Raw genomic sequence first — 14,778 nt, forward strand, 5'->3', positions numbered from 1 at the left:
AAAATGGAATCATGCCATGCCTTTGATTTTGCAACTTGATTTTTTTCACGGACATCCTTCCCTATCAACACATAAACAACTACATCACTCTTTTCAGTAGTATGGATTAAAGGATTCTGTAATTATACTCCTACTGCTGACCCTGTTTCCCACCCATAGTAAATGTTGGCTCTAATTTCCACCTATAGCAAAAACAAGAAGATGGAGGAGAGGGAGGAGGAGGAGAAGGAGGAGTCCCTTTCCATTAAAGCCTTCCCTTGTGCCCCCTGTCACAACAGCCCCAAGATGACCGTCTCGGCGACACCTGAAAGGATACTGGTCGCCCATCGCCATACAAGAATGCCCGTAGGAGGCCAGGAGGAAGCCTTCTTCTCTCTGGTGCTTGTCTTTGGGAGTGAAGCCTGCCCCTGGGTTTCCATGTGGACAGAAGAGGTAAGATGCCTCTGACTTGGAGGCCTTTCTGCACCGGCAGAGCTGGGCTGTGGGGTGGGAATTCACACGTCTTCAAAGGGGGCACGAAAGTGGAGTGTTCAGCAGACTGAAGCTAATACCGAATTAAAGCCTGGGGCCGGCAGCAACTTCCTGGGATCTTTGAGGGCCAGACAGGCACAAGAAGGGGTGAAAATCCCTTGCGAACTGGAGGGAAACGTCCCAGAGTGGATTCTTCCAGGCGGTGATGTGACCAGGCTTCACAGAAAAATTATATTAACATCTGAAGTTACCAAAGCTCGTTACACAGCTCTCAGCTGTGTCAGGAGAGAGCCATGTACCGGGAGAAGAGCGACCTAATATGGTAATAGCCAACGTGATACCCTCTGTATTATCCTGGAATCAAATAAATAGAATCCTATCTTTTATGTTTCAAGAGCGCTTTTATTTTTTGAAGCCTTCAACGCCAGAGCACCTGGCCAACATGATCTGATCTCTCTACCGTGTTTCCGTTATACAAATTCCCCTTAAGAGAGTCAAAACCTACTTCTCACTGACAGAAACACTCAAGGACGCCTTGGTAAGAATGCAGTTAGGTTTCTAAACGTAAAAGTCCCCCATCGGGAAGAGACGACGCAACAGAGTTCCCAGGCAACACTCCACTGTCCCCACTGGGCTCATGGGGGGCTCTATTTTGGAATCTCAGGACAGTGGGGGTTCTCCGCACCAGACTGTGCAGGCAGGCCCAGGGAAGGGAATTAATTACACACCAGGCGACTGCTGTCGCCTCATAAGGACTGTATGCTCTGTGGTTACCGAGGCTCCCTGCATTGTGGTGCGTGCGGGTTTGTACTCCATTTTCTCCTTGCCTTTTCAGGCACCGTGAATCCCCCAGATGAGGTTAACTATAAATCAACTTGCACCAGGAGTTTGTGTCTGGCTCGGGGAATCCAAGGGGCTAGATGCTAACCTCTTTTCTTGAAACCGGGTCTGGTGGACAGAACGCTGGCCTGGAAATCAAGTGTCAGTCACCGCTCACGGGTCTCTCCAAGCCTCAGTTTCCCGATCGGCCCTCAATTTCCTAAAAATGAGGAAGCAGCCTCGGCTTTTCCATCCCCAAGGAGCCTGCCTGCCAGGAATAGAATTCCACGTGTCTATGATGTCATGAGAGAATTGATATCATTTAGAATTGAAATAATTCCATAATTTTTTTAATTTAAGTTTTTATTTTTTTAAAGTCAGCTCTTCGGCCAAGGTGGGGCTCAAACTCATGAGCCCGGAGATCAAGAGTCACGTGCTCTGCCGACTGAGCCAGCCAAGCACTTCTCCAATGTTTTTTTTAAGTGACTATATTACATCCCCTGTCTCCGAACCAACAGCTAGAAGATTATGGTCTCTGTCTTTCAGGACAACCAAAAGTAACACTAGATCCAGAATCCCACGACCCAGGGCCACTGAGGCAATGACAGTGTGTCCACCTTGGGCAACAGGATGGTCCCAGGACTTCAAGCTCCTATTGTAATTCTTCTCCGAAGCCTCCAACTTATGTCTGATTCCACTTCCATGTTCACTGAAAAGCGCGATCAGATTTCCCCCCCAATAACGAACAGATTCATGCCCACGGATGTAATGTAACTCTGTGCTTTTCCCTTCCTATTTACTAGTTCTAATTTCGTACGGCAGCGATAAAACGAGCATTCTGATCCTCTTAAGCTCTAGCTTGGAAAAATAAATAAATGTGAATAAAAACGCCCCCCCCCCCTCGTTCACTCTGTCAAAGCCCTGTGGAATCAATTTCACCACACCAAGCCCCACTGAAATCAATGGGGTAAGCTCCTGAATTCATTTCCATGGACTTGGCATTGTAAAAATAATTGGATTGCACTGCAGACTAACGCTCCTTTCAAGAAATAGAGAAAATGTGCCTTTGCTAGTAGGTGGGGGTGAAAACGCGTCTCGGTGCTGGTGGGTTTCACCCTGTGTTTTCGGCATCTTGTCAAGAGGAGCTATTATCTAGTCCCAAATGAGCGTGGCGGCACTACCCTCAATGAGGTGTTTAAAACTGCCTTCCCTAGTGAGAATGAAAACACTTCTTTTGTTCCCATCTTTAAAATTAACTGCATAGTATTACCACTATCAATGAGGTGTTTAACATCAAAATTGCCTTCCCTGGTGAGAAGAAAAACACTTACTTTGTTTCCTTCCTTAAAATTAATTGAGGTTTTTAAAAACTCATCCTTATTCACCCAACAGTTGCGGAGCAGGGGAAGAAGAGAAGGAGGTGGGATTTTGAAGTGTTGCCTTTGGTAGCCCATCAAAGGTTTTCAGTGCGTTCTTTCCGCGGAGATCACTGGCTGGACTTTTTTCTGCCCCTCCGCTTTCTTATTCCCCCATTAGATTTTCTAACACTGGCCTTTGGGGCGACCCTTGGTGGGAATCCATAGGTACTTGCTAAAACGAAAGAATGACTCCATCGACCCAGATATTCCTTACCAGCTTGCAAGTTTTCCACCAACCTCTCCCTCCGATGGTGTTAAAGAAACTGCTTCGGGGCATTTGGGTGGCTCAGTCGGTTAAGCGTCCGACTTCAGCTCAGGTCATGATCTTGTGGTTCACGGGTTCAAGCCCCGCATCGAGCTCTGCTGGCAGCTCAGAGCCTGGAGACTGCTTCGGATTCTCTCTCTCTCTCTCTCTCTCAATCTCTCTAAAATAAATAAAACACTTAAAAATTAAAAAAGGAAATTGCTGGGGCGCCTGGGTGGCGCAGTCGGTTAAGCGTCCGACTTCAGCCAGGTCACGATCTCGCGGTCCGTGGGTTCGAGCCCCGCGTCGGGCTCTGGGCTGACGGCTCAGAGCCTGGAGCCTGTTTCCGATTCTGTGTCTCCCTCTCTCTCTGCCCCTCCCCCGTTCATGCTCTGTCTCTCTCTGTCCCCAAAAAAAAAAAAAAAAAAAAAAAAAAAAAGTTGAAAAAAAAGGAAATTGCTTCATAAAAATTAATGTTAGTCTCTGGTATGAAAATAGGAGGGGGCTTTGGTAGATATGGCTCATTTTCCTTGGGAATTCTAGAAGTGGCTCTAACGTTTATAACCCTCTAGCTAGTACTTGCGATGTGAGCCGTTCTGTGGCCACTGCCTTTTGCAAGATGCAGCAGAATATAGAAGGCAAAGAAGCAAAGTCTTGACTTTTATAGATCAACAGTCCGGGTAGAGGATAATAGCAATAAGGGTAGAAGAATATTAGATAGGGAGCCAGGCTACCTCTGATCCGGGTAAGAAATTCTGCACAGGAAAGGGGAACTTGAAGGGAGGGTAGGAACCAAGGGAATGGGACTCCTGGCACGTTTCCCCAAAGAAACCCCACGTCCTACCCCCGGGCTCCCCCTCCCCCTTGGGCTGAACTGCAGACGGAAGGAGACTAGGGAGCAGATGCTGAAAAACGCAGGAGGCTTGGGGGTCCTTGAGCAAAGCGGCCCAGGGAAGCCGGAAGACATCCAGGGCACCCCTCCTCTCAGAACGTATGGACGAGCCACTGTGTCTGGGCCAGCGGACCTGAGACAGCGTCACAGAGAACACGGTACCCTAAGCAATGGGATGTTCCCCGTGCCTGAGCCAGGTGTGAGCACGGTAAGGAGAGCCCTCCGACTCTGCCACAGGGTGAGAAGGGTGAAGCAGTGGCCCACATGGACCTACAGGGACAAAAAACTGATGCCGGGGGACTCCTCACCTTGACCCCCACCTTCAGCCCCTGACCCTCCACACCAGGTAAGCTCCCTGGAAGGGGTACTCAGAATCCTGACTGGACTGAAATTTAGTTTGCGTCAGTTGGTGACATGGGACCTTAAAGCACAAAATGAATTCGATCATAGAAAAATAGTTAACATTTCTTTGCGCGCCTTGGGTTTGTGGACTGAGGTTTGTACCTACTGAACTCGGTTCATCTGCAACGGTGTTATTTGCATAAACCAAAAAACCAATGATTACAATTGCCTCGTGACCAAATAAAACTTCAAAACATGTTTCGAAAGTGCATTTGAGTATAAACTATGTACCAGGTTTGACCTCATCTCTTTATATATGTGATCTCATTTATTCCTTACAATTCTAGGTGCAGGTACCCCCACGTCGTGGTGAAGGAAACAAAGATTTAGAGAAGTTAAATAACTTTCTAAAGTAAACCCTACACCCAGTGTGGGGCTTGAACTTCTGACCCCGAGATAAAGAGTTGCAAGCTCTCCGCATGAACCAGCCAGGCACCAAGAGAAGTGAAATAATTTGCCCAAGGCCACACGAGATACATAATGGAGACAGAATTCAAACCCAGGAATGTCTGACTCCTAAATCAATATTCTGAACCCCTGGTTAGGCTACATCCTCTCCCCTGGCTTGGCTTCAGGGGTCTCTCCAGAAACGTTCCTTTCTACTGCCCCTGGTGTTTGTAGCTTCAAGGCAATCACACATTCATGTACCGCAGCCCTGGGTACAAAGAAGCACAAAGTTCATATCCTTCCTGCTCCTAGTTACCAAATTGCCCAATAACTAAGTGGATTGCTGCCATAATCTCGGTGCCCGGATTTAACAAGTTTCAGCTCCCTTTTGCAGCCACTCCACCTCGTGAGTTCATCAAAATTGCCGATTGATTAAACTTCACCAAGAAACAAAATGTGACAGGAGACCCGAGTCCTAGACCAGAAGTCAACAGACTATGTTCCTTGGTTTCTCATTTTTATCCTTCCATTCATTGATCGTTTGATCTTGGGCAATCACTTAACCACTCTGACCCTCAGTTTCTTCATCTGCAAAATAAATACAATCTTAAGGTCTCCTTCTAGCTCTAACTTTCCGTGATTCTGAAGAGTTGAGATCAAGTTTATTATTTTATGGGAAATTGAACTGTACTTCTCCAAACACTAACTATTCTCTGATCTCTATCTGTTTCTCGGTTCTAGAGTTAAATCTCCTTCTTTGTGGGATAAGTCACAGGTAAAGAATTTCACAAAGGGATGGGAAATTACACATAAAAATACCTTGTCTTATTAGCATTAGGAGAACCATGAAGACTAAAGATGAAACTGTTTTTAGCAAGACTCTATATAACACTATATAAAGAAATACAAGAATTGCTGTAAAATGATTTTATCACTTTGGCTGTGATGTGGAGGAAAGACATCATCCTGATAATAAGATCTCACATAGGAAAATTGTCTTGTGTCCTTTGAAACTGCTTACTACCGTCCTTTAAAAATATTTTCTGGTATTTCGTGATCCTTCTCATATGACTGTTATCTCCATTTCCTTGAGTGTAAATTCTTTGATGCATTTAGTTTATTTCCCTTGCGTGATATTGACCCTACTCAAATGTTTTATTATTCTCAAGGTGGACACGTGACTTAGACCTATGCAACTGGAATATTTCATACCCCTGTCTAGAGTGTTTATTAAGGATAAATGGATTACCAGCAGAACTCAGGACATGGTCAGGAACTATCAAGAAAGAGATATTCTTAGTTTGCTAAACTAGAGACCACGTACATGCCGTGAGCTGCTCAAAACCACCTTGCCACGATGTAGGAAGAGCTTGCCCGAGATTGAAGTTGACACAGAGAAAGCAAAGTTTAGAGATGAAAAGTAACAGGTTTCCTGATTGTATTATTCGAGTACCTGGATCCCATGGTCTACTTCCTGGTCTGTCAAGAGCACAGCCAATAAATCCCCTTTGTGTTTAAGCAGAAGCCATTTTAAATCTTTTTTTTTTTTTTTTTGTCACTTGCAATGGAAATTAATCAAACTAGAATTTATGAGCCTGTGGAGAAAGTCCATAATTCTCCCCTTCTTCACATCAGCGGATGCCTAAGGGTCTTTCTAAAATTGAGATAACTGCTTTGCCACAGGAAAAGGTGAAGTGGAATCGGATATCTGACTTTCATCTACATGCTGATTTTGGAAACTAACCCCATGAAAGACGTAACTTCACAATCTTATTTAATTCTCGAAGCAGCAAACAAATTGATTGACACTTATTTATGTTAAGGATGAACGTACAAACAAATAGCACCACCCCTGCAGGTAAGTAGGAACACTTCAGAATTTTCCACCTGCTGCCAAGTTACCATGAGTGATGGCATTTTCTCTTAAAGGCAGACTTTTTTTTTTAAGTTTATTTATTTTGAGAGAGAGAGAGAGAGAGAGAGAGAGAGAGAGAGAGAGGAAGGAAGGCAGAGAGAAAGGGAGAGAGAGAATCCCGAGCAGGCTGAACGCTGCCAGGATGGAGCCCGACGCAGGGCTCGCACCTATGAACCGTGAGATCATGATCGGAGCCAAAATTGAGAGCTGGACGCTCAACCAACTGAGCCACCCAGGAACCCCAAAGCCAGACTTTGTGAATGCCCAAATATCTGCCTATGGTCTCTCTTCCAGAATTTTCTTACATGACATGGGACTCAAGAGTAATTGTCTACAATCGAGAGACTATGAAATCAAAGACTAAGTACAATATTTAAATGCATTATAAAATGTATTTAAAAATGCATTGTTAAATGATTCTGTGTCTCCCTCTCTCTCTGCCCCTCCCCCGCTCATGCTCTGTCTCTCTCTGTCAAAAATAAACATTAACAAAAAATAATGTATCTCTCTATTAGCTCCTTTCAGTCACAGATGCACATGCTCAAGCTACTCCCATCTTAATAAAAGCTGCCTGGACCCCACATCCTTTCTCAGCTTCTTGGCTCTCCTCTCCTTCACGGTCAACCATCTCCTTTCCCTACCCCTGAACTCACTCCAATGTCCCCATCACTCCACACAAATTGCTTTTGCTAAGCGCATCAATGGTCCCAGCCCCTAAATCCCACTGTTCAACAGCAGTATTCCTCTTCCTTGATTTCTCCCCAGCTACTGATGCAGGGGAGCACTCTCTTGCTAAAACATTCTCTGCTTTGACTTTTCTGGGTAAAAGTTTTCCCTTCACTGTGGAATGTTTCTCAAGTGAAGCCATAACCTCGGCAGGGACATTGGCTGGAGCATTCGTTTGACACAGACCCCTGCCCTCCACAGGCAGACCTTCACGTCGAACGCTTCCTTAGTCCTTTGCTCGTTTCCGCAGTCGCCCTCAGGAGCACGCGTCCATCCTTGCAGGTCGCTGCATGGGGCGGCCATCTTGCACAAAGGCCAGCTTCCACTGGAGTTTTTACTGGATCTCTTCAGAGACACGGCGTAGCGGCAGTTTTAATGAACGTGCTTCTGCTTGTAGTGGAACACTTAACCTCATGAAATTCAGAGAATTTCAGCCACTTGTGGCTCCAAACTCAATTTTGGGGTGGTGGTGGGTATTTCTCAGTTTTTTGTTTTTTAAGATTCTCCCCCCGACCCCCGCCCCTGCCGACCAGGTTTCTAGTGGGGTGGGGGTGGGGGTGGGGGTGGGGGTGGGGGGAGAGGCTTAGGTATCATCCAGCATTGTCTCTGTGCTTCGTTCTTTCCTTGCTTTCTTCCCTGTAGGATCTACTCGGAGTGAACCGTCTGATCTCCCAATACAAGTGGTGCACCTTGGTCTTTGGCAAGGAGTTTGAGAGCAGTCACCCTACTGAATGGCCCAAACGGGATCTCAGGGGCCTGATGACTTGTCTAGAACTAGCTGCTGCCTCCTTCGCAACTTGGACCATCCAAACCTCTAGCCTCTTTTGGGTCATGATGCCTGAGGGGCACTGTGGCTTTTCTCTCTCTGGGCCTTTATACACACACACACACACACACACACACACACACACAAATTTTTTTGTAATGCTTATTTATTTTTGAGAGAGACAGACAGAGTGCCAGCAGGGGAGGAGCAGAGAGAGGGAGACACAGAATCCGAAGTGGGCTCCAGGCTCTGAACTGTTAGCACAGACCCCGACACCGGGCTTGAACTCACGAACTGCGAGATCATGACCTGAGCTGAGGCTGGACGCTCAACCGACTGAGCCACCTAGGCGCCCCATCTCTGGAACTTTTTGGATTCCTCCCTCCTGGACCTGGGAGAGACAAGTATGTGTATGTGCTGGGGGAAAGGAAGGGAGCTGAATAACTGGTTATCAGAACAATAAAAGGGCCCCTCTGTGCTCATCCCTACCCTTCTAAAGGCCAACCCAAGGTGGCTCAGGACACCAAATGGACTGTCTTCTCCCAGAGGTCCAGGCAGGGCCAACATTCCCTCCTCACCGTCTCCTCCACTCACACCGATTTTCCTGAATTCTGTTAACTTTTTTCTCTGCATCTTTCCGACAGCCCAGAAAGGAATTGATCTCCACATGGTGAAAAGACTTATTTTTTCTAGAAAATATATACCATTCTTCTTAACTTTGTGGTCCATGGTCTGTGCCCTGAATCTTTGTATGTAAAGTCAGCTTTTTAAAAATGAAAAAGAAAAATACACGTAGCTTTTCTGCCAAGCACCTGGCTCTTGAAAAGTGGCTTTCAGACCACATTGCTTTTATTACAACTTAAAACAAATCATTTCGGAATTCAGGCACTACTTGTTCTCCCTTCAAGGCAATGAAACCAATAGGTAGGGGGCTACACGGCAACAAGAAAATTAGTGGGGAAATTGTTGGCTTAAAATGCACACATATGACCTAGGTATGTAATCATGGCTTCTTTTTTACCTGCTGTCTTCCCCATGCCAACTGATTCACGAAAGCAAAAACGATAAAACTTCTCGTCTTTTAAACTGCCAGATTTCTGCAGCTTTTCATCTCTCTCAAGTTTCAGAAATTCGCAGTGAAAAGGAGAAAAAGAGCAAAATTAGAAGCAAAATCTCAGGCTTCAAAACCCTTTTGTGTGTCTGCCTTTCTGGTTTCATTTGGTACGGGAGGAAAGCGGGCAGTAAGCTTTTCGTGTGAGTTGGATGTTGATGGTTTCAGCATGTATACAAACGTTAAAAAAAAAAAATCTTATCTAGGGGCGCCTGGCTGTTTCAGTCAGAAGAGCATGCAACTCTTGATCTCGAGTCCTGAGTTCAAGCCCCACCTTGGGTGAAGAGATTAAATAAATAAAACTTAAGAAAAAAAAAAAATCTTATCCAGTTTAAGTCACTTTTTTGGCTTGGTTTTTCTGATACAAGCGTTTTTGAATCAAAGTCCACATTTAGTGAGAGGAAAATTTCTTTTTATTTCGTAACGTATCATTATTACATAGGACTTATTTGCACTTATTAAAGTGTATTCATCTTGAAGACACATATACCTGAACTTGGAAGCGTTAACAATAAGCAAGTCGGAAGTAAAAGTGCGAAGTGTGGACGGTATAAAGTACAAAAGAAATGCAAGGGGGAAGAGGCTCTAAAGGGGAAAGGTTCGGGGGAGAAACGGGCACTTTTCCATGCCGCCTCCTGGCTATTTGTCCAGCTGGGGGTTCGTTTGTCCCTTTAAGGAAATACTACGACCGTCCCCGGCACAGTTATGACCAAAACCCAACGCGAGAGGAAGCCCGCCCCGCCCGGGTTGCGCTGCGGAACCCTAACCCAACCCTGCGGGGCAAGGGCGAGTTTCGGACTCCGCGTGCGACAGCGATCTGGATTAATCGTCTGACTTCACTATCATCATCATTACTATTTAACATGGTGACTATTTCACATTCCTAAAAGCCCCGCGTCCAGGACGGCCTCCCAATGCTTCGCTCGTCTGCATTCAAAACAGCGCTGGAAGCTGTTTTCTGACAAGATCAAAAAGATGGAGGCGGGCTTTTGTTCACCTCGGCCCCCCTCCAAACAAGCGTCTTCGGGCGGAGACGCGCGCACCGCGCGCCCGACCGGCGGCTCGGGGTCCGCGAGGACGCGGCGGCACGCGAGGACCTGGCCCGGCCCGGCCTCCACCCTCTCCGCCGCCCCGCCTCCCCCGCCTCCACGCCCCGCGCCGGAGGGAGGGAGACCGCGGGAGCGCGCGCGGCGTCACAAAGCCGAGCCGGCACGCAAGCGTTGGCGCCGGAGACCGGGGCGCCCCGGGGGAAGCCACTGGCGGCCCGCCCTCGCGGGGCGGGAGGCGCGAGCGCACGCCCCCCCCCCCCCGCCTCCCCCGGCGCCCCCGCGGGCGCCCCTCCGCCTCCCGGCCGGGCCGCGGCGCGGCAGCTCGGGCGCCGCAAAGCGTCCTGGGAGAGCCGGCTCGCGCCGGAAGGACGCGCGGGCGCTCGGCGGCGGCGAGGTTATAAAAGGGAAGGAGCCGGCGGCGGGCGGAAGTGGGCGGTTCGGCTGCTCCGGGCGCTGTTGTTTGGCGTCTCGGCCTCCCGAGGGGCGTTCTCTGGAGGGCCGCCGGTGCAGGCCGCAGTGACAGAGCCGCTCGCCCCCGCGCACCCCGCCTCTTTCCCGGTGCAGCGTCCGCTCGCGGCCTCCGCGACCCGCAGGCCCAACATGGCGCAGGAGGTGTCGGAGTACCTGAGCCAGAACCCGCGGGTGGCCGCCTGGGTGGAGGCGCTGCGCTGCGACGGCGAGACTGACAAACACTGGCGCCACCGCCGGGAGTTTCTGCTCCGCAACGCCGGGGACCTGGCCCCGACTGGCGGCGCTGCCGCCGCCAACACGGAGGAAGCTGCGGACGCCGAGAGCGGGACCCGCAATCGGCAGCTGCAGCAGCTCATCTCCTTTTCCATGGCCTGGGCGAACCACGTCTTCCTCGGGTGCCGGTGAGTGAGGAAGAGTCTCCGACCGGCTCTCCCCGTTTTGTCCGCCGCCCCCGGGCTGGGGCCCGGAGCCTCAGCGGGGAGGGGGAAGTTGTGAAGCGCGGGAATCTGCGGGACTGGCCGCCCTTTAAGGGGGAGAAGGGCGTCGCAGCCAGAAGCCGACATGATTAACAGCCTGCCGCCCCCCCCCCTCCGCCCCGCGGTGGGTGGGGGGCTGCTGGTAGGGTCGTTGGTTGACATCGCTCTCGTGGATGGACACCGAAGTTTAAGGGTTGGTGAGCAAGGACCCCGCCTCCCAGGATCCGGGGCATTTGTTTCTGGGGTTCCAGGAAACCGAAAGTTCCTGGCGGTTGGTACACTTTCTTGATTACGACCAGGAAATGCCGTTCCTGTGGCCTGTTTTTGCACAGCAGCAGGAGTAGCTGGGGGGAAACACTTTTTAAAAGTGCCTTTTTCTTTTTTCAGGTACCCACAAAAAGTTATGGATAAAATACTTAGTATGGCTGAAGGCATCAAAGTGACAGGTGCTCCAATCCATACCACAAGAGACGAACTGGTTGCCAAGGTGAAGAAAAGAGGGATATCGAGTAGCAATGGTTAGCAGATCATAGATGTGAACATACATAGGAGTTTAGAACATAAGTTTGATGTAATTAGGATTTACTGTTATTACTAATTTTTTTAACAAGCTAGAATTTATACACTGTTATTAATCAAGTTGGAATGTTAAACCTAAATCCTGTGTTTGTGTGTTTTAGGCCCTGGTTTTGATAGTCTCCTTTGACTGCTTTAGATTTTCAAGTGTCATATGTTGTCTGTGCTGTTGATTTTTTAATAGTAGAAGTTAATGATGTTACTCGACACTGTTTTGAGAAATTAACGAAGTTATTCCACACTTTTTTAAAGAAACCGCAAGCCCTGAAATACGTTCGCCTTGTGCCTTTATTTTAACAAGTATCTGTCTTGTAAACTTTCAGCTGATCTGTATGAGCTAGACTTAGTCACATATCTGTTTTCCTTCTTTTTAGAAGGGGTAGAAGAGCCGGCGAAAAAGCGAATCATGGAAGGGAAAAACAATTCCACGGTTGAGCAAGATCATGCAAAAATTTCTGCCAAAACAGAACGTGCATCAGCTCAGCAGGAAAACAGCTCGACATGTACAGGGTCATCCACCAAATCAGAGAGCAGTGGAAACTCCACTCGAAGCTCTGGCACCTCGAGTCAGAATAGCTCTACAAGTGATGGAGACCGGTCTCTCTCCAGCCAAAGTAGTAGCAGCGTTTCCTCTCAGGTAACAGTGGCAGGGTCTGGAAAGGCTTCTGAGTCAGAAGCTCCAGATAAACATGGTTCAGCCTCGTTTGTTTCTTCGTTGTTGAAATCCAGTGTGAATAGTCATGTGACCCAGTCTGCTGATTCCAGACAACAGAGTGGATCACCTAAAAAGAGTGCTTTGGAAGGCTCTTCAGTCTCAGCTTCTCAAAGCATCTCAGAGATCGAGGTGCCCTTGTTGGGCTCCTCCGGAAGCCCAGAAGGAGAGTTGCCACTGTTGTCTTCTAAACCTAGTTCAGAGACAGCTTCAGGTGGGTTAACTTCCAAAACTAGTTCAGAGGCAAGCGTTTCCTCCTCTGCTTCTAAAAATAGTTCCTCATCAGGCATATCCTTGCTCACTCCCAAAAGCAGCGCATCCACACCTGCATCGCTGCTGACTTCCAAAAGCACTTCGCAGGTAGCCGCGTCGCTGTTAGCTTCCAAAAGCAGCTCCCAAACCAGTGGATCTCTGGTTTCCAAAAGCCCTTCCTTAGCAGGTGTGTCCCAGCTGGCCTCTAAGATTAGTTCTCAGACGAGCACATCACAGTTGCCTTCCAAAAGTACTTCGCAGTCCAGCGAGAGTTCTGTTAAATTCTCTTGTTGCAAGTTAACTAATGAAGATGTGAAACAGAAACAACCTTTTTTCAATAGACTGTATAAAACGGTGGCGTGGAAGCTGGTGGCCGTTGGCGGCTTTAGTCCCAACGTGAATCACGGAGAGCTCCTAAATGCGGCCATAGAGGCTCTGAAGGCCACACTGGATGTGTTTTTTGTTCCGCTAAAAGAACTGGCAGATCTGCCTCAAAACAAAAGCTCTCAAGAAAGCATTGTCTGTGAATTGAGGTGCAAGTCTGTGTATTTGGGCACCGGCTGTGGAAAAAGCAAAGAGAATGCAAAAGCTGTTGCATCAAGAGAAGCACTGAAGTTATTTCTCAAGAAGAAAGTAGTGGTAAAGATCTGTAAAAGGAAATACAGAGGCAGTGAAATAGAAGACCTGGTCCTCCTCGATGAAGAGTCAAGGCCTGTAAACTTACCTCCAGCATTAAAACATCCTCAAGAATTACTATAATTTGCCCAAAATACCACTGCAGATGATGTCTGGTATTTGAAGAGAAAAACTGGCTCACTTTTGTATAATACGAAACACAGGCTTTCACAAATTTTGTATTGCTTTTTTCCAGTTTTGCAGAAAATTTACATTCTAGTTCTCTTCGCACAGTAGAGGTTGTAAATAATTTATGAATGACAGTACATATTAAGAAGTATGCGTTAACAGCATACCAGTATGCTGTTTTATTTGCTGAAGAAAATACTGTCTTCTATTTTTAATGATCCGTTAGGTACGATGTGTAGTTCTGTAGAATCTTAAAACTTTTGTACTACTTTCAATTTGGTGAAATGTATTAAGTTGTCTACCACGCTTTCCCCACCCCCAGCTGAATAAACCTCCACATCAAAGAAAAGGGGACCATAGTATTTGAATGTTTGAAAGTCTGTGAAGCTTAAGGTTTTAAGAATGTTGCCCATGATACTGAACATGTCTTGTTAAAGAATAAAAGAAAAAATAGTTGCCTCAGACTATTTTTATGAGAAGTTGTAAGCATTTTTTAGATATAAAGCAGTATAAAGTACTTAAGGTTATTTTATTCTGAAGTTGTTTAAAATTCACCATGATTTTGACCGCTGCAGATTCTTTAAGTGGGTTAATTTATGTTTGAGGTAAAATACAATTTACACTTTTTCTTAAAGACATAAATGTGGGTTTCTATATTAAGCATATTTTGTGACTACTATTAACAGATTGATTTGTTTAGATATTAAATGCTTTAAGCTATTTTACCTTTTCAAGAAGTCGTGTTTTTTTTCCCCCCCCTCTAAGTCAGAACCAATTCCTGCAAATGGGCTTCCCACTACTAGTCGTCATAAATTACAGCCGGGTTATTTTTCATAGCTGATAGGCAACTTTTTATGGATAGAGAAAATACAGTTTGCAAATCTAGAACTAGATGGGTTTTTTGTTGTTTTTTTTTTTTTTTTTTAACAAATCTCCTAGAAGAATACTGGGAACAATGGAGAGCCATGCTGAGCTCTACCGAGCTCGTCCAGTTGCATGACATTTGTTAGTAATGAAATGGAATCCTATGCCTGACATGATTCTGATTGTGTTACTCTACTGTGTGTTCTCTTCCATTTTTCTTCAAACTCTGGCCCAAGTTGTTATCTTTCTGGCCTTCTATCTAGCTGCTGCACTTTGAGCAGTAGTGGTAATAACGTCCTGAGAAAAATCAAGAAATGACCTTTAATGCGCCTGTTATATTGGAGTAGGAAAATTGAACATAAGTAGCATCATTTTAAGGATGAAGAAGTTATTTCTATTTTCTATTCTAGAAATAGACAAGGA

General features: G+C 46.8%; 1 protein-coding gene across 2 annotated transcripts; it reads left to right on the forward strand.

Moving 5' to 3' along the window:
* The first annotated feature begins 10,629 nt into the window (after window positions 1–10,629).
* Window positions 10,630–14,225, forward strand: LOC115511759 (CDKN2A interacting protein). 2 transcript variants are annotated; one of them, XM_030312092.2, is made up of 3 exons: window positions 10,630–11,072; window positions 11,535–11,665; window positions 12,098–14,225. In XM_030312092.2, the coding sequence occupies exons 1-3, from the start codon at window positions 10,801–10,803 to the stop codon at window positions 13,444–13,446; spliced, it is 1,752 nt and encodes a 583-aa protein (XP_030167952.1). In that variant the 5' UTR covers window positions 10,630–10,800; the 3' UTR covers window positions 13,447–14,225. The 2 variants fall into 2 exon arrangements, with proteins under 2 accessions (XP_030167952.1, XP_030167953.1); XM_030312093.1 differs by having other exon boundaries at window positions 10,632–11,072; window positions 11,535–11,634; window positions 12,098–12,191.
* The last annotated feature ends 553 nt before the right edge of the window (window positions 14,226–14,778 follow it).

Source organism: Lynx canadensis, chromosome B1 (assembly GCF_007474595.2).
Source record: "Lynx canadensis isolate LIC74 chromosome B1, mLynCan4.pri.v2, whole genome shotgun sequence".
Taxonomy (NCBI): Eukaryota; Metazoa; Chordata; class Mammalia; order Carnivora; family Felidae; genus Lynx; species Lynx canadensis.

What these genes read in the sequence shown, in the direction of transcription:
- LOC115511759 (XM_030312092.2), top strand. Translation starts at nt 10,801, where the DNA reads ATGGCGCAGGAGGTGTCGGAGTACCTGAGCCAGAACCCGCGGGTGGCC. An exon ending in CACGTCTTCCTCGGGTGCCG is followed by an intron (nt 11,073 to 11,534) that starts GTGAGTGAGGAA and finishes TTCTTTTTTCAG; the next exon opens with GTACCCACAAAAAGTTATGG. An exon ending in AGGGATATCGAGTAGCAATG is followed by an intron (nt 11,666 to 12,097) that starts GTTAGCAGATCA and finishes CCTTCTTTTTAG; the next exon opens with AAGGGGTAGAAGAGCCGGCG.